This window comes from Hemitrygon akajei, chromosome 29 (assembly GCF_048418815.1).
Source record: "Hemitrygon akajei chromosome 29, sHemAka1.3, whole genome shotgun sequence".
NCBI lineage: Eukaryota > Metazoa > Chordata > Chondrichthyes > Myliobatiformes > Dasyatidae > Hemitrygon > Hemitrygon akajei.
In genome coordinates, this window is record NC_133152.1 from 30685254 (window position 1) to 30700714 (window position 15461).

Below are 15461 nucleotides of genomic sequence, written 5' to 3' on the forward strand. Positions count from 1 at the left end.
GTGATACCTCCTCCTATAGTAAAATTCCTTCCAGATTTTAACATCTTATCACAGAACAGAGCAACAAAATATCTCAATACCTTTTGAGATTCTTTAATCTCTGTTTACTTGTGAGTACTATCCTCCATAAAGCCTCATTTACAACAAGACATAAAAAAGACATAAAAAATACTGCTGCATCTCTTTGCCTTTGTTGTAATGATAAGCTAAACCTGACCAACTTATCATCTCATACCAAATTAAGTTGATGAACTACTATATTAGCATGGAGATAGCAATGGACTTAGCTGTGCTGGCTTCCACTGTGGAACGACCCGTTGAAAGACCTTTCAATGTCTATATATTATTTATCAGCAACTGTTAAACAGTAACTCAGCAGTAAATCAGCGCAGATGAGAGAAAGTTTGGAAAGAAAACAAGGACGATGAAATGGTGAGGATGGTCTGCAGGAGACAGATGGCAATGGAAATTAGTTACTGGAGATAAATGCATTCAGTTGTCAAGATTTACCAACTAATCACACTGTGAAAGATGTTCATTGACTATACCTGGAAGAAATAATTTAATCTTGGAATGTGTTCATTGTGAGTTTGCATGTAGATAATAGAAGCTTTCCACTCCAGGTTTAGTAAATCTTGACCTTCGTTTAATCAATAGTGCCCATTTGGGAAAGCCCTATATTTGCTCTAGAACATACGAACAAAGCTGAGACTCAGCAACTTTAAGATTAATATCTGAATTGCACACTAAGTTAACACTGCATCTGGTGATGTAGTTTATTACTGACAATTCCCCATAATTGAACCTGTAAGTATGGAGATAGGCTCTTTAAAAAATGTCTATCAACTTTATTTTAAGTGGTATTAGATGAAAGTTAACCCAGAAAGGAAAGTGAAGATCTTTACTAGAGTGTTACTAGGGAACATTTTGGAGATTACCATTCAAAGCTTGTTTGTGGAATAGTTGTTTGAGGCCCCTCACTGAAAAGGTTGGATCTGTGTATAGAGGCCAAGTCCAAACTGGACTACAGTGTTAGAAACCCTGGGTTTCAAATCTAGAACCTGGAATCAACCTCCAAGTGAAAGCTGAATATTGGGATGGAATTTAGAAAAAAACAAAGTCATTAATGTTAACGGGTTTCATTTGCCTATGGCCTGGAAATTGCTGTGATTGCTGCATTCAAATCAAACTTCTTTCACTGCAAATAAAATGTGTATTAATCCATGTTATCTAAACATACCAACGCCTCCATTAAATCAGAAAGAGTGAAGTTTTGACACAAAAATATAAAAGACCCTTCAATATCCTCGCTGTATTTCGATTGAATTGTTTTGTGCTGGTGGATTCACCAAGGCAGGTGATTGGGGAAGGATTTCTGAAACTATTGGACTTCAGTGTTGAGCTAACTTTCAACAGCCTTGTCCATTCATAGAAAACCTATGCTGTTCCTTCACTAGTGTCGCCCACACATAAATTCAACAAAAATGTCTTTTAAAATAAATTCCTTAGTTTTAAATAAACCTCTAAATCCAACACAGACTGTTTACTGAGCAAAGTTAAAACAACTATTTCATGCGGCTGTGTGAAACCTGGGTTTTATTACTTCAGATTGGTGAAATGAAAGTCCCACTCCCTCCCCAGATCTTATGACACAAGTTAAATAAATGCAGATATTTTCAAGTTACAGAATTTCAGAATGACAAGAAACACTTCTATAAATGTTGTTAGCTTAATGCGATGTCAGTAACAAACCCTTTAAAAAACTTCACTGCCACCTTTTTGATAAAGGTACTAACCCAATGCGTTTGTACCTTTTGTAAATCAGAAAGCAGAGGGATTCATCTAAAGACATTATTATTGGATCAGTTTCAGCAGTTATAGATATAATCAGGGTCTGCTATGCTCAAAAATAGTTGGAAAATGAAGATCCTTCACAGATTCAGCACTGCAAATCGTTGTTTTTTATTCACATCAACTGTATGACATTTTTAGCAATGGATAGCACTGATCCCAATGAGCTCTAGTTCCTGTTTTGATTCACTAGGCAGCAGCTGCAGTCACGAGGAAGTCTCTGCCTAGTCTGAGACTAAGCATGAATAAACAAATTCAGCAGTTCAGAAGTGATACAGAAAGGCAAGTTATCCAGCACACAGTGAATGTCCTGTGGCTTTATCTATACCCAATATGACAACAGGCACAAAAGAAAAAAATAAAACCAAAACAACCAGTTCCTCTAAAACACTTTACTATGGCTATCCACAGCGCACTGGGAGGAAAGAAAACCACATTTGCTGGAGTCTTAGAGCTGAACCCTTACATACGCGGAGGGAGGTAATAATCTATTACAACTTTCCATCTCAAAACTGTACTGTCATTCTGTCACTCTGCTTGTACTTATTTGGTTGATGCTACAAAGATACATTTTTGGTTGATTTGTTCTAAGAAATCGTGCTTTTGTAATTTGTATATTGTGCACTGACAAAGTCCAGGAGTAATCTTTAGTTGTGTCGACCAGCGGTTTTCAAACATCACTCTGGAGTTTCTCAATGTTTCATTCTCAGGGACACCACTGCAAAATATGATCACTGTCTTGAGAGGCATATCAAAATAATGACATATTCTTCAGGTACCCTTGTAATTATTGACAAGTTGTGGGATCCTTTGTAAAAACTGAAACATACCCTAAATACTGACAAAAAAATGGGTATTTTTCAGGGGTCCCCTACAATTATTGGCACATGAGGAGCAACTGTGTATTACATTACTAAACCCTCTCACTAAAACTTACCATGTAACAGGACAGGGTTAATTTTCCAAAAATCATCTACTTTTTGAAAATGATTATTTATTTTGTATTTGTGATTAACCAATAGAAAAACTGAGAGATCCCCTGACAAAGAGTTGCACTGTCATCACTTTGTAGGACCCCTTTCTGTGAGAGCTCCAGTTTGAAAACCTATGGTCTGCAGAGCAGTATGCCATCTAAGTCATGCGCTTGTTAAGAAAATGTTTCATATTTAGGCCTATGGAATTGCTGAGATAGAGAAACAGAGCCTGGTTACATGTGGCATCCCCACCCCACCCCACAACTCTGTTGCCCTGTTTAAGAACACAGTCAGTGCTGCACATACACTGGAAATGGTAGCAATACTTTTCAATTCCCTTCGTTCCTAAAAGTGTTAATCACTCTAGGATATGGTACCTTCATGACCTGCACCCTTTGGAATCTTATCCAAGTTACCAACTTTTGTGGTCTTGGTCTTTCTGACTGTTCTCAGCTTGAAATAACACTCTTAGAGCTGTATCTAAAACCTTCTTCCATTGATTCCTCATTTACAAATAATTAAGTTGCAAGCATTTACCCACACTGCCTGCTGGTTGGATGAGCACACACACACACTGCCTCTTGTATTTCTGCCCTATGCTTCGATGATTTATTTGAGTTAGCTGCTCCCTTCTCAAGCCTCACTACCAGAACCTATGGAGATGTAGATCTCCACAATCCTGTTCTTGTATGCCAGTGACAAATAGTAAACTCTGGTCATGTACAGACATTGGGTAAGAATAGGGTTTGGATCCACTGTGATGTCCCTTATAGTCCTGTATTAGGAATAGCACAGGGAGCATCCATGCCTATGGCCAACCAGGAGAGAAAGGAATACAAAGAAATAAGCTGGCTAAGATTATTCATTATTATTTTATTCTGTTAGTATTTCTATCAATTTGTGTATGTTGTGTATGGTGAGAGTGGGGGAGCTGTTTTGTGAATTGATGTCTACTACCTTTCTGAATGAACTATTGTCTACTTTTAAACTTTATGCATTCAGGCAAACAGTGACTATCAGTGAGTTCTGACAGTGAGAGCTGTTAATGGATCCAAATCACCATCAACATGGAGGCTTTTGTTTGCCCTCTTTCATTCACAGTGATACACTTCACTATAATGAATGTTTGAAAATGTCATCTCTCTCCTAATTGCCAATACTCAGCCTTCACCATCCCCATTCTTATAAAAGCAACTAAACAGAAAAGTTGCAGCTTTGTTATTGTATGTGCACTATTTTTAGTCCTTTCATCAGCATTACTAAAATTAGATTGGATTGTTAGCAGACGTCAATTGGCAGTGACGTCTTGCCTGACCAGTTGTTGAGCTGAAGAACTGGGGGAAGAGCCAAACCAAACAAGTCAGCGTCACCACCACACTTTGGAAGAATAGACAAGAGTTTTTGAATCGGGAATTAATGATCACCTAAGGACATAAAATGTTGTTGATTAAGAGAGCAGAGAAGGAATATGAGAAAAAGGTTAAGTTCAGCAGCATTGAACGTTAGAGATGTTTTGACATCTTGATTTCAATGCCCAGAATTTAAGGAATGATGAAGCACAACTCAAGCAGCAATTTGTAGTGGATTTCACTAGATTTTAAAAAGGAAGTGCTTTCAATTTGCTATGTGTTTATCCTTCACTTGCTGTACTGATCTGGCACAGTGCCAAGAGAAATGGCATCAGAATTAGATTTAATATCTCTGGCATATGACATGAAATTTGTAAACTTTACAGCAACAATACAATGAAATAAATGATAAATAAATAGAGAGAAACAGTTGAGTTACATTAACAGCCACTTCCGCCATTTCTCCAGGATCTCTATTTAAATTTTGTACAGAAATTCTCCGGCAAGCTCTTCTCCATAGAAAATAGTAGATGGAATTAAATTAAAACTACTTGTGTAGAAGTTCAGTTTGATGATAGCAGTGAAGGGTAGAGGATTTATCACAGGATTAACAGAATTGATTTCACTCGAGTTCGAAGGCAGCTTGTTCATAGTGTATTTGGAAACATGCTGAGCCTTTTCACTTACATTGGGTGTCTTACCTCTTGCCCTTGGACCTTGTACCAGCTTGACTTCTGAATCATCTGGGTTCAAGTCTTGCTGACGAAATTCAGCACATAATTGGGGTGTAATTTGGATTGTCATTCACAATGTAATACTGTGGGAGTGTTACAAAGTCATGGGGTAATATGCTTTAGGGAAGAAATTGAACTGAGATTGTCTTCTTTCTAAGGATGATATAAAGGTTTCTATAGTTGTTGTTTAGAAATTAAATACGCTAAACCAGGTGATGGAGGTAATGTACAGATCATCTTTGATCTCATTGAATGGGAGAAACTGAAAGAACTCAAAAGAGTCTACTTTGATGGGCTGGCATATCCTTTGCCCTCATGGACATGAACACCACTGAGGAATTGCTGGTGTCTCCAGGTGTATGTCTGAGTCCTCCAAGTCATGATACGGCTATTCCAGTCAACAAACATTTAACAAGAAATGCATCTCTCAGCCCTACATAATAAGGTTAATCAGTTTTTAATCTCATCTAATCTTGTGTCATTAAATTTGTTTGAGTTCAGGAGCTAAATTAATCGCAAATGTTTAGGCTGCAAAGCTAATCAAAAATGCTTTCTGCAAAGTATTTCTTGATCAGTTCAAAGAAATACTGCCAGAGAAATACAAGCCAAATTGATTGTTTTCAGAGTTTTCTGGCAAATTTTCTGTTTAAATTGCTGGGGTACTCTATTCTTCTGCACAGGCCAATGTTGAAATCAAGACACACCTCATGCCACCTGCTGCAATGCCATTTTTTAAAATAATGGTTGTGCTCACCAAACTGAGGAAGGTTGGTGTTGGGACTGAGATGCTTTAGCCGTCTAGCATTCACAAGTCATCTCATGCACGGTTAAATGCGGATTAAAGATTTCTATATTCTGAACTGGCGCTTAGCCATAAAATTTGGCGCTTGGATCCTAAGAGTGTTGAATTACTTCTTTAATGGCTGTCATTTTGTTCAGGACTTTCTGCCTGTGGAGCTATTGCCCTTCGGAAGTATCAGAATTGGCAAATCAGCATTCAGAGGCTAATTAACACCAGTGCTGCAAAACTGAACCCTAAATTAATCTTACACAGCAGAACGTAAAGCTGAAAGAGATTATCAGCTAGTTGGAGATAAGTTACTGATTGATATTGCAGTTAGTGTTCTGTGCAGTGCTTTAAAATTGTTGAAGTCTACAAGGAGGTTGTGGACCTGATGCTGAAGAACAATGATGTTGCATTGACCTTGAACAAGTCATTTATTCTCAACATGGGTGCTGGTAGACATTCCCTGTAGAATACAGTATGGCTGAGAGAATAAACAGGGCTCGCAGAGCTACCAGAAGAGGAAGGGGAAGCTGGGAAGAAGGACTCTCAGCCCAGTGTACAGTTCCGCTTGCTGAATCTCATGGAAGGATGGTGTGGGAATCTGATGCCTAATTAAGGATGACCTCAACTGCATCTCGTTGTCGAGGATCACCTTGCCAAGTGTTTGCTGAGGTCATTGTGATTGTGAACTTTTAGGGCTGTGGCTCCTTTCAGGCTGAAGCAAGAAATATTTGCAACCTCTCTAAAATTCCTGACCATTGAGAGAGATCACTATTACTCACTAACCCAAAAGAATACATTTCATTTCCTCTTGGCAGCTGGCAGAAGAAGTTCATGGTTTTATGCCTGACAATTTGAAAGTACCAAGTGCACGAACCCAAAGGGATTCCTCTTCCTTATTTGGCAGCTGGTTTGTGACCAAACAGTGCATCATGCAGGTCGATTCTTGATTCCCTAACAGCGGCCCTTCAGTAAAAATACATTTGTTTCTGAGTATCTGTCAAAGAATAACTGTTTCGTGATAAGGACTGTCTGCAGGCTTCAATGAACAACCTATTCATAGGTGGATAATGCACACCAAATAAATACCATGTCACAAGAAGCGTGATGAGGTGTTTTCAAATAATACCTCATTGCCTGGAATATTTTGGTGAAGCCATGTGGAACTGAGTCTCAAGATACATTATAATTTGCTGCATGCTCCATAGCCTTATCAGATTAATATTGAAACTGTACAGTGGGCAGCACTGCAGTAGATAGCAAGACAAAAAGGAAAGCCAGGGCAAAGTGTAACCATCTGTCCAATAAGTTCAAGCCCAGTTTTCCATTCACCAACAGCTCCTGTCACACCATCCCTCACAGCTTCTGAAAGGAAATTATAGAATAAAAATTAAAAGTCAAAATCTGTCGATTGCTAACAAAATTTAAGTCATCACTTGTATATGTTTCTGTTATTCCAGTCCTATATAATGCATAATCGAGCAATGCTGCTCCTAGGTAATCCACGTGGGTTTTCTCACAAAGTTGCCACTGCATTCTAATGTGCAGATCGTCTGACCTCAGTAGCTGTACAAGCCACTTCACATCTGCAGCTGACCTTGCAAAATCCCACTCCACACTTTCTGGTTTTGCTGCCGGCCCAGTGTCTCAGCGTCGGTGGGCTCTGCTTTCATGTTCACCCTTAAATGACGTGCATTTTTACTTACTGAGCTCTGAGTGCCAAACAAATGAGACTTTATCAACACTCTATTCATACCCTTCCATGAAGGCCTGACCAGGTTGTAATTTTGTGTTGTCAGATTGAACATTGTTACAAATCAAGGATTTTGGGTGCTCTTTGGCTATAACAACTTTCACATATATAAAAAAAACCTGCAGTGTGTGAAAGTTGGGAGGTGTGGTTATGGGAGTTGTTATACAAAGAATAACAAAATATGGTAGAACTTATAAATAATAGACCTAAGCTTGATTGTAAAAGATTTCTGGTGGTTGATTGATGAGGGTGTGACGCACAGAGAAGTGTTTGAGGCTGCTGGTGCTGTTGGTGGCAGTTGAAGTTGTATTCATGGCTTCGATCACTGATGTGAAGTCATTGAATTTCTAATGGCACTACATCCAAGGTTCTTGGTGCTTAAATCTTTGCCTTGACTCCCACAACTATCTGTTCCTGTTGCCTTCTGTTTCAGACTGGAGGACTACTCAGTCCCACCCCACCCCTCCTGCATCACCCCCAGGAAAAGGACACCCCTCCTCTCCACCTTCTGCCCCAAAGCCTTCAGTATAACATAGAACCACAGAACCTGCTGTCCAACTCTTGAAAGTCTCGCAGGTCAGCTTCAAGACTAGAACACGTGTCAGCATATACCCCTTCCTCAGAAAACCTTCCCTTTAAGAAGGGCAGACTAACTTTAAGTGGCGTTAACTTGCTTTATTTGTTATTTGCCACTCTCAAGATTGGGCCCTCTGTAAAAGCAGCACAGCAACAAAAAGGACAAATACCCCTCTGGGCAGCATACTGAAATTATCACAATCTCAGGAGATACATGGCAGGTACAAGATCACCACGCAGGATTTTTGACAACCATCCAATTTTGTTCCCTCTGTATTTTAGAAGAATTCCTTTCTCTACACTATTTCATGTGCCAATACCTCAATCCAGTGTTTATGACGCTGATTATTAAGTCAGTTTTGTTTTGCTATTGGACCAAGCCCATTAGGAATGAGGGTTGCCAGGCTTGATATAAATATTCCTGAAGGTTTCCTCGTGATGAAGTTAATTTTTCCCTTCCTAGCCATTGCTCAAATGCCTTCCCACAGCTTTCAGGAAGCAAAGAGACTTTTAATTACAGGATTGTTTTTTGCATAATCTTTCAAACAGCCTTCTTTATGTGTCTCCTGTATGTTATTAATAACTTTGTAAAATATGTACAAATAATTTATTTATGGCTATATGTTTTTTTTCTCCTAAGTCGTTGCCCACAGCAGCTTCATGGCTGTTGGTCATTATTTCTGCAGTGTCCAAGGCACATTCGCTCACAGTAGGCTAGATATGAGTTCAGCTACTGGTGATGAAAACTCAATGTCTGGTCAATCCAATGTCCAACAGCTGTTTCTCACTTGCCCAACAATGGGGCTAAGGTTCATGCAATGAGGTCTCAGAATTCATCCAGAGTTAAGTGATCTACACTCAGGATAGAGCTGGGTGGATCGCTGGGCCTTGGCAGCATTACACCTCTCCCTCCAGTGTGAGAAAGATTGTTCTTTGGCCTGCATAGATAAAAGGCTGGTCAGACCACCCAGCCTCTCGCCTCACCCCTTAAACATGAAGGTGGTGGAGTCAGCAGTTAGGTCCCTCAGGCAACTCAGGAGGAGAAAGGAACAAATTGGAAGAATTTGGAATGATAAATGAATGGGCTGTGAAGTATAAAATCATGGGTTGCCAAACATTGTTTGTATTATCTTGCTAACCATGCCACAACGCAGCAGCCAATCATACCAGAAACTACATGAACAGTACCATTTCTCACTTGGAAGGACTGGGGGTATCAGACGGACACGTAGAGTTATGAAACATGTAGAGACACGAAGACATGAAGAGTTCATCTCAACGTCATTCACTTCAAAGTTTCTAAAATTATGAAGCTCTCAAAAGCACATTATTTCTAGAATCCGTCATCAAGCCATTTAGAGCTGCTTTTGGCACATATCAGCTAATCAGAATGAGCTCTAAAAAGCCTAGGATTGACATTTAGGAAACAGCAGGTTTCATTCTTACGAAGTGGGTATTGCTGGTAAAACGGGTATTTATTACCTACGCCTGTATTCCTTGATATGGTGCTGAAGGACCTGCCTTGAATCAATGCATTGATGTTCTGACAGCAGTCATGACTTCAGAAGCAATTAAGTTTTACTTGTATGAAATGAGACTGGAGGCACATATGAGCCAGGTATAACAATCCCCAGAAGCTTTATATTCACAACAATTCAATGCATTCATACTCCCCTTTATTTACAGTTAGTTTTTAATGAACTATCAGACAAACATGACAGAACTTGAACTTGTACTTTATGGATTAGTAGTCCAATCCTCTGGGCTGTTAGAAGAATAACATTGCTGCTACCTCTACAGTGTTGGGACTTGAAGCCAGGGTCATGGAGGTAAAAGTGTAACTGATTGCTTCAGTCCATGCTATGACCACGTTTACCATTAAACTTGAACCGTTATTTTTAAAGTTGATTGTTGTCTTGCAAACAATAACACTTGAGAGGCCTCTTTCTGTGCTGTATCATTCTATGATTGTAGCCTTCTCGTACAATTGTTACCCTTTAACCACCAATGTTACTGGTTATTCCTTGTTGACGTATCCTTGGTTTATAAATTGGTTAAATTGTCTGTAACATGATTTTACCCTTTCTTTCTTCCCCTCTCCCTTCAGAGTGAAAGAATTGAGAAAGGCCAAGGAACCTGAAGATTTACAGAAGGACCCCATAGCAATGTAACATTGCTTCCTGACTGTTTTCTTTATGTTTATATCAGAGACATTTACAAAAGATCACTAGAGATTTGGGAAGATTAGTAACACTCTCATCGCAACAAGGCTCTAGAAACTTTTTTTCTCTCGACCACATCGGCACTTTTATGGAACTTTTTTTAAAGAAATCGAAACAAGGCACCATAGAACTTGCAATTTATTGTTTTAAGAACTTGAAAACTAACTTGTAGAATGAAATAACCTCTTTACCAGCCTGGTGCGTAGTACTGTAAACTTGTGTGAAGGTTTGCAACACAAAAAAAGGGGGCTTTTTTGTCAGGATTAAGTAAATGTAGAGATATCAAAGTGTGAAGAAAAGCAGGTCAGTGCACTGAAGGGAGTGTTAAACTGAAAGGAAAGGTGTTGCACAGCTTATGTGGACCCTGAACCAGGGAGACACAGGTTTTGCATGTCGTTCTCTTGGGTGTGTTTATGGCTGCACTGTGGTGATAGAGATTGGTCCAATACTAGGCGTGGGGCTTTCTCTCTTCTAACTTCTTCCCTGTTTTCATCAAATCCTTCTGTTGGTATATACTGGGAAAGAAATTACTCTAATGGTAGGAGAGAGGAGTAAGAAGTGGAAAAGAACCCTGCCTCCAGATGTTTGATGCAGGAAATGTGCAATTTGCCAAATTATGGAGGTGGCCAGTGGCTGCATATTAATTCTTCATTCAGTTAATTGGGTTGAAGTGCCTAAAAGTCTGGTATATTTCCCTTATAAGTTCTCTCCTTTTCTGACTAGAACCCTCTGGACCAGAAGTACTGCGGTCTTAACAAACTCTTGAAGGACCAGTGATAACTTCTTGGGGCCAAACATAGAGAGCAGCTTGAGCTATGATTTGTTTTCTATACATTAGTCCAACATTGTAGATATTTGGTGTGTTTGTGTGTATGTGTGCCTAAACCAGTCAATTTTTTTGGTCATCCTTCAACCCACACCTGTAAACTGTGAAGGAAATCAGAGGCTTAACAGCTTCTGAAGTCCCGGAGCCTTGCTATTTTTGGAGCTAGTCATTACTGTAAGATCAGGTAGTAAGCTGGACTAAATCAAGGTGCTTTAATATGTCCCAGGCGGCTGAAAGTTATTTCTTAAATCTGCTATTAATTTTACACCAGAGTCAGCCTAACGGGTTATGCAGTGCAATGAAAGGTGATTTATTACTAACAAAAGCCCAATTCTAAAGTTTAGGTACTCTCCTCACTGATATGGAGGGGCAAAGATGAACAGTCAAGACTATGTAGTGATGATTGTCACTGCTCAAAAGAGTTCCTGTCAGAATACTATCTGTGCATCCTCTGGCATCAGATCCATGGTTCATATGTGAGCCCAAAGAGTGAAATTTGGCAGGCTGTCTGCCTGCAAGGGATGTCACAGCTAAGACCCACTGTTACCCTATGCAACATTTTTCAACTGGGCTCAGTAGATCATGGTGAGAACAGAAAAGCTAGCTGGTTTTCCCTTGATCCCATGCAGACAAGGAAGGACCATCACATTACAGAGTCCATGTAGACTTAAGTTTGATGTTGTTTCGAAATCTGCAGCGTGCATAAATGCAGCAGATCCCAGAGCAGGACTAGGGAGTTCCTCAGAGAGACGCTGTGTTATACGTTCAGAGAGCACTTTATCCTCTTGCCTCCAGACTCCTTGGAGACTGAGTCACTCCCAATTTAAGTAATTATGTGCAATGTACAATGTGGATATATCACATCTTCATTTCAGTCAATGCTTTATGCATTGGTGGAGCTTGGTGGAGTAACCTACACTACACAAACAGCATGCAGCATATAGATCCAGCCAAGTACTCATAACCCCCTCAGGTGCTACATTGATATGTGTGAGTGATTTAAATAAGTTTTAAAAAATAATGAAGTAATGGAGTGGCTCCATGTATAAATTATTATCGTAGAGTTTTTTTTAATGTACTATCAAATCTTAGGGAGTTGCTGGAACAGAGATTTTAAGATGCTTTTTGAGTCACCTCAAGATAGATACCGAAAGCTGACACGAGAGACCCTGACTTGTCTGCAAATGCACCCTTCCACCTTTCTATTGCCATTTATTTCCCCTCTTCTCTTCTCCTTGTCTCTTGAAGGGCATTACTGGTTACAGTTCAAGCCCCAGGTGCTGTCTACAGTATGTACTGGCCAATATTCAGCTCTCAACTAACTAAATCTTTCTTAAATTGCCTGCTGTGTTTCTTGCATTATGACACTGATTAAGCACTAATTCATTGGCTGTAAAGCATCTTGGGACATCCTGAGGTTGCTTCATCCAGGCACTTAATTCTTTTGGACAAGGGACAAGGAGTTATCTCTGCCCAAGCCAGCATCTTGATGATGTCGACCTGAGGAGCCCTGACCTTCCTGGCTCCAAGAAAAGAGACTGATCGCATCAGTCCCTGTTTCTCCATGCTGGTCAGTTATCAATGTTATGTTGAAAATCAGCCATGAGGGACATATCCTTTCACCAACTGCCAGCAAGTGGCCTGGTCTTCCCAAGGCAAAGGTCAGTGAGAGAGAGGATTCAATTTTCCCAAGTGTGAGTGGCTAGTGCGAAGAGACTTAAGCTGTCCCTACTTTCCAAAGACAAACAAAGCCTTCCAAGGCTAACAGTGTTGAAGGTGGCACAGACTTATTTTCCAGGTTGCATGCCAATTGGGGAAGTTGAAGAAAGGCAGTGTCTAAAGGGACAGGAAACTTGGATTAGGTTTGTACTGAGATACAGGCAGAAACCCAATCAACCCTCCATAAGCTCATTACAGATAAAGGGCCAAGTTAAAAAAGATGGCTGAGCACTCAATGGACATGATCTGCATTGAGAAAACCATGCACTTTTATCCCTTTTAGCTTTGTTTTAATTTACTGTCAGGATGGCTTCCAGAACTGCCTGCGCTATCTAAAACAAAATTATATTTGGGAAGTATAAAACACATCAGTAGGCAGCAATTCTTTCGCCTGTACACAGGCATGCTACCTGTTGATAACTCAGCAAATGTTATTGCTGACAGTTTAGTACATGAAGTTTTTAATGCAAGACCCTTCACCACATAAAAAGTCTTTCAAAATAATGAACAAATAAAATTGTACAAAGTGCAAATTGCTTTCTCCTTCCACTTGATTCTCTCTCTCTCTCTCCTCCCACCCTTCAGTGATACATTAAACCTTATGAGGCACCATTGAAAAAGCCCTTAGAGTGCTTATTATGTTGCTTCACAGGTTGGAAGTTATTTTAAAACATTTTAATAGAAAATGTGCTCTCAATATCTCACCATTGAGTTCTCGATGAATGAAAATTCAGCCCGTGACAGAATGATATGTGTTGACATTATTTGAATTTCAGAGGGCATATGGGGCCCAGGTATATTGAGTACAACAGGTGAGGTTATTACACCACATGTATTCGAGATTGAAATGCACTCGAGCTATTTTTCTACCTGACCACATGAAAATGGAGGGGGTTGGGTTTGCTGGGATGGTGAGCAGTTTGGGGCAGGAAGGTCCACATAAGCTGGATATTAACCTTTTCCAAAAACTCCCGAAACCTTTCTTCCTCAACAGTCACTGTCACCTAGCTAGTGTCCTGTCACGTCCAGCACTTTATTTTGCCTTACTTTTTAACTTTTTTTTTAGTCTGAACTTTTTTTTAAAATATATATATATAAAATATATAAATAATTTATTTAAAGCTTTGATTATTTAATTTATTTTCCTTTGTTCTTTCTTTATTTCAAAAAGCATTTAAGCTTTTTTAGCCTTTCAAAAATAGGACAATTTTTTTGTGGGGTCACATTCATTGCCTTGACATCATACAAGACAGTAAGGTCTAGTATGATGTATTCTGCTGGCCAGTAATGTCCATATTCTTGGCTACTGTCAGTAACCTGGGTGGACTCTGTATATATAGAAGAACATGATAGGTAAATGAATGCAAACAATGAATAAAACGTGGGATGCCAACAATGAATTATTTTACTGTGAGTGGTTATGAGATTGGTGATGGCAGAATGGGAATTTGTATAGTTTTATTTGAATGAGCTAGCAATGTGGATATACTGTTTGTAAATAATGTATATATACTTAAAATGATGGAAAAAAACAATGGAGATATGTGCATGACTGTAATGAAAAAAACAAAAGGAAGTATTAGAAACAAACGACCTGTAAAATGAAAAAAAAATTCACTGTAAGAATTCCTTATTTTAAATGTTCTTTAGAAGGACATTTTTGCTAAAGCATGATTACTTGCAAAAAAAAACTACTGTACTTAGAATTAGAAAACAAACAGCAAAATGATATAACTGAAAAGTTTATGTTTACATATTTCTTTTCTGTTTGGCTACCAAGACTTATCTCCTTTGCCAATGGGTGCCAAGTAATGTGAATGCTGTATTGCTAAATGAAAAGACACAACATTAAGTTATAATCTTTGCTGAGCAGGTTACTGTAAGGATATAATATATATATATATAGCATTATACCATAAATCACTCTTTGAAAAGAAAGATTAACAGGCATTTTTATGTTAAATACTGTGCGATAAATACAGTGGGAAATGATACACACATACACATACAAATACAGATGTACAAACACACACACATGCACACACACTCACACACATGTGCACACACACTTACACACACATACACACACACACACACACACACACACACACATAAGCACGCGCGCACACACACAAAACATAATAAATTTTGAAAACAAACTTGACAGTATTGGAGAGAATGTCCACTTCATCTGTTCATCTGAGATTAGAAAAACAGGTCACAACATTGCACAAAAAAAATTTAAAAAAAGAAAATTCTAGAAAATGCAAAGCTTTGTTGCACACTGCAACAGCCCAGAGACGTAAGCTACGACAGACACTCCTGGGGTTGCTCACAATTGCATGTGATACTAGTGTAGATTCTCCTTTTTTTGTCTCTATTTTCTTGTCCCCTCTCTTCTCTTTCTCCCTCTTCACTCTTTTGTTTTTAACCTTCTTTAATTTTACCTTTTGGTTCAATTTTTCCTATTTTTGTATGTCTGCATGTGAGAGTGTCACTGGGTCGTTTAGGATCTTTACAAGGGATAGCCCAGCTGCCAGAGTCATGCAAACATTTTAAATTCCCCTTCAAAATTATGTAAGATGTTTTTGAATGCTTTATAATCCTTTCTGCTGTAAATTAAAAAAAAAGAAAAATCTCTTCATGTTAGTTTGTTAAATTTATTTCTGA

At 39.0% G+C, this 15461-nt stretch overlaps 1 protein-coding gene across 9 annotated transcripts in view; it reads left to right on the plus strand.

The window, feature by feature from the left end:
* camta1a (calmodulin binding transcription activator 1a) overlaps positions 1–15430 on the plus strand; it is a 1224644-nt gene extending 1209214 nt beyond the window's left edge. For 7 of the 9 annotated variants that reach the window (XM_073032065.1, XM_073032066.1, XM_073032067.1 and 4 more), the window contains 2 exons: positions 2263–2331; positions 10132–15430. In XM_073032065.1, the coding sequence (XP_072888166.1) occupies positions 2263–2331; positions 10132–10164 (102 nt within the window). In that variant the 3' untranslated portion in view covers positions 10165–15430. The remainder of the gene's footprint in view (positions 1–2262; positions 2332–10131) is intronic. The other 2 variants (XM_073032068.1, XM_073032069.1) reach the window with 1 other exon arrangement.
* Positions 15431–15461: the final 31 nt, after the last annotated feature.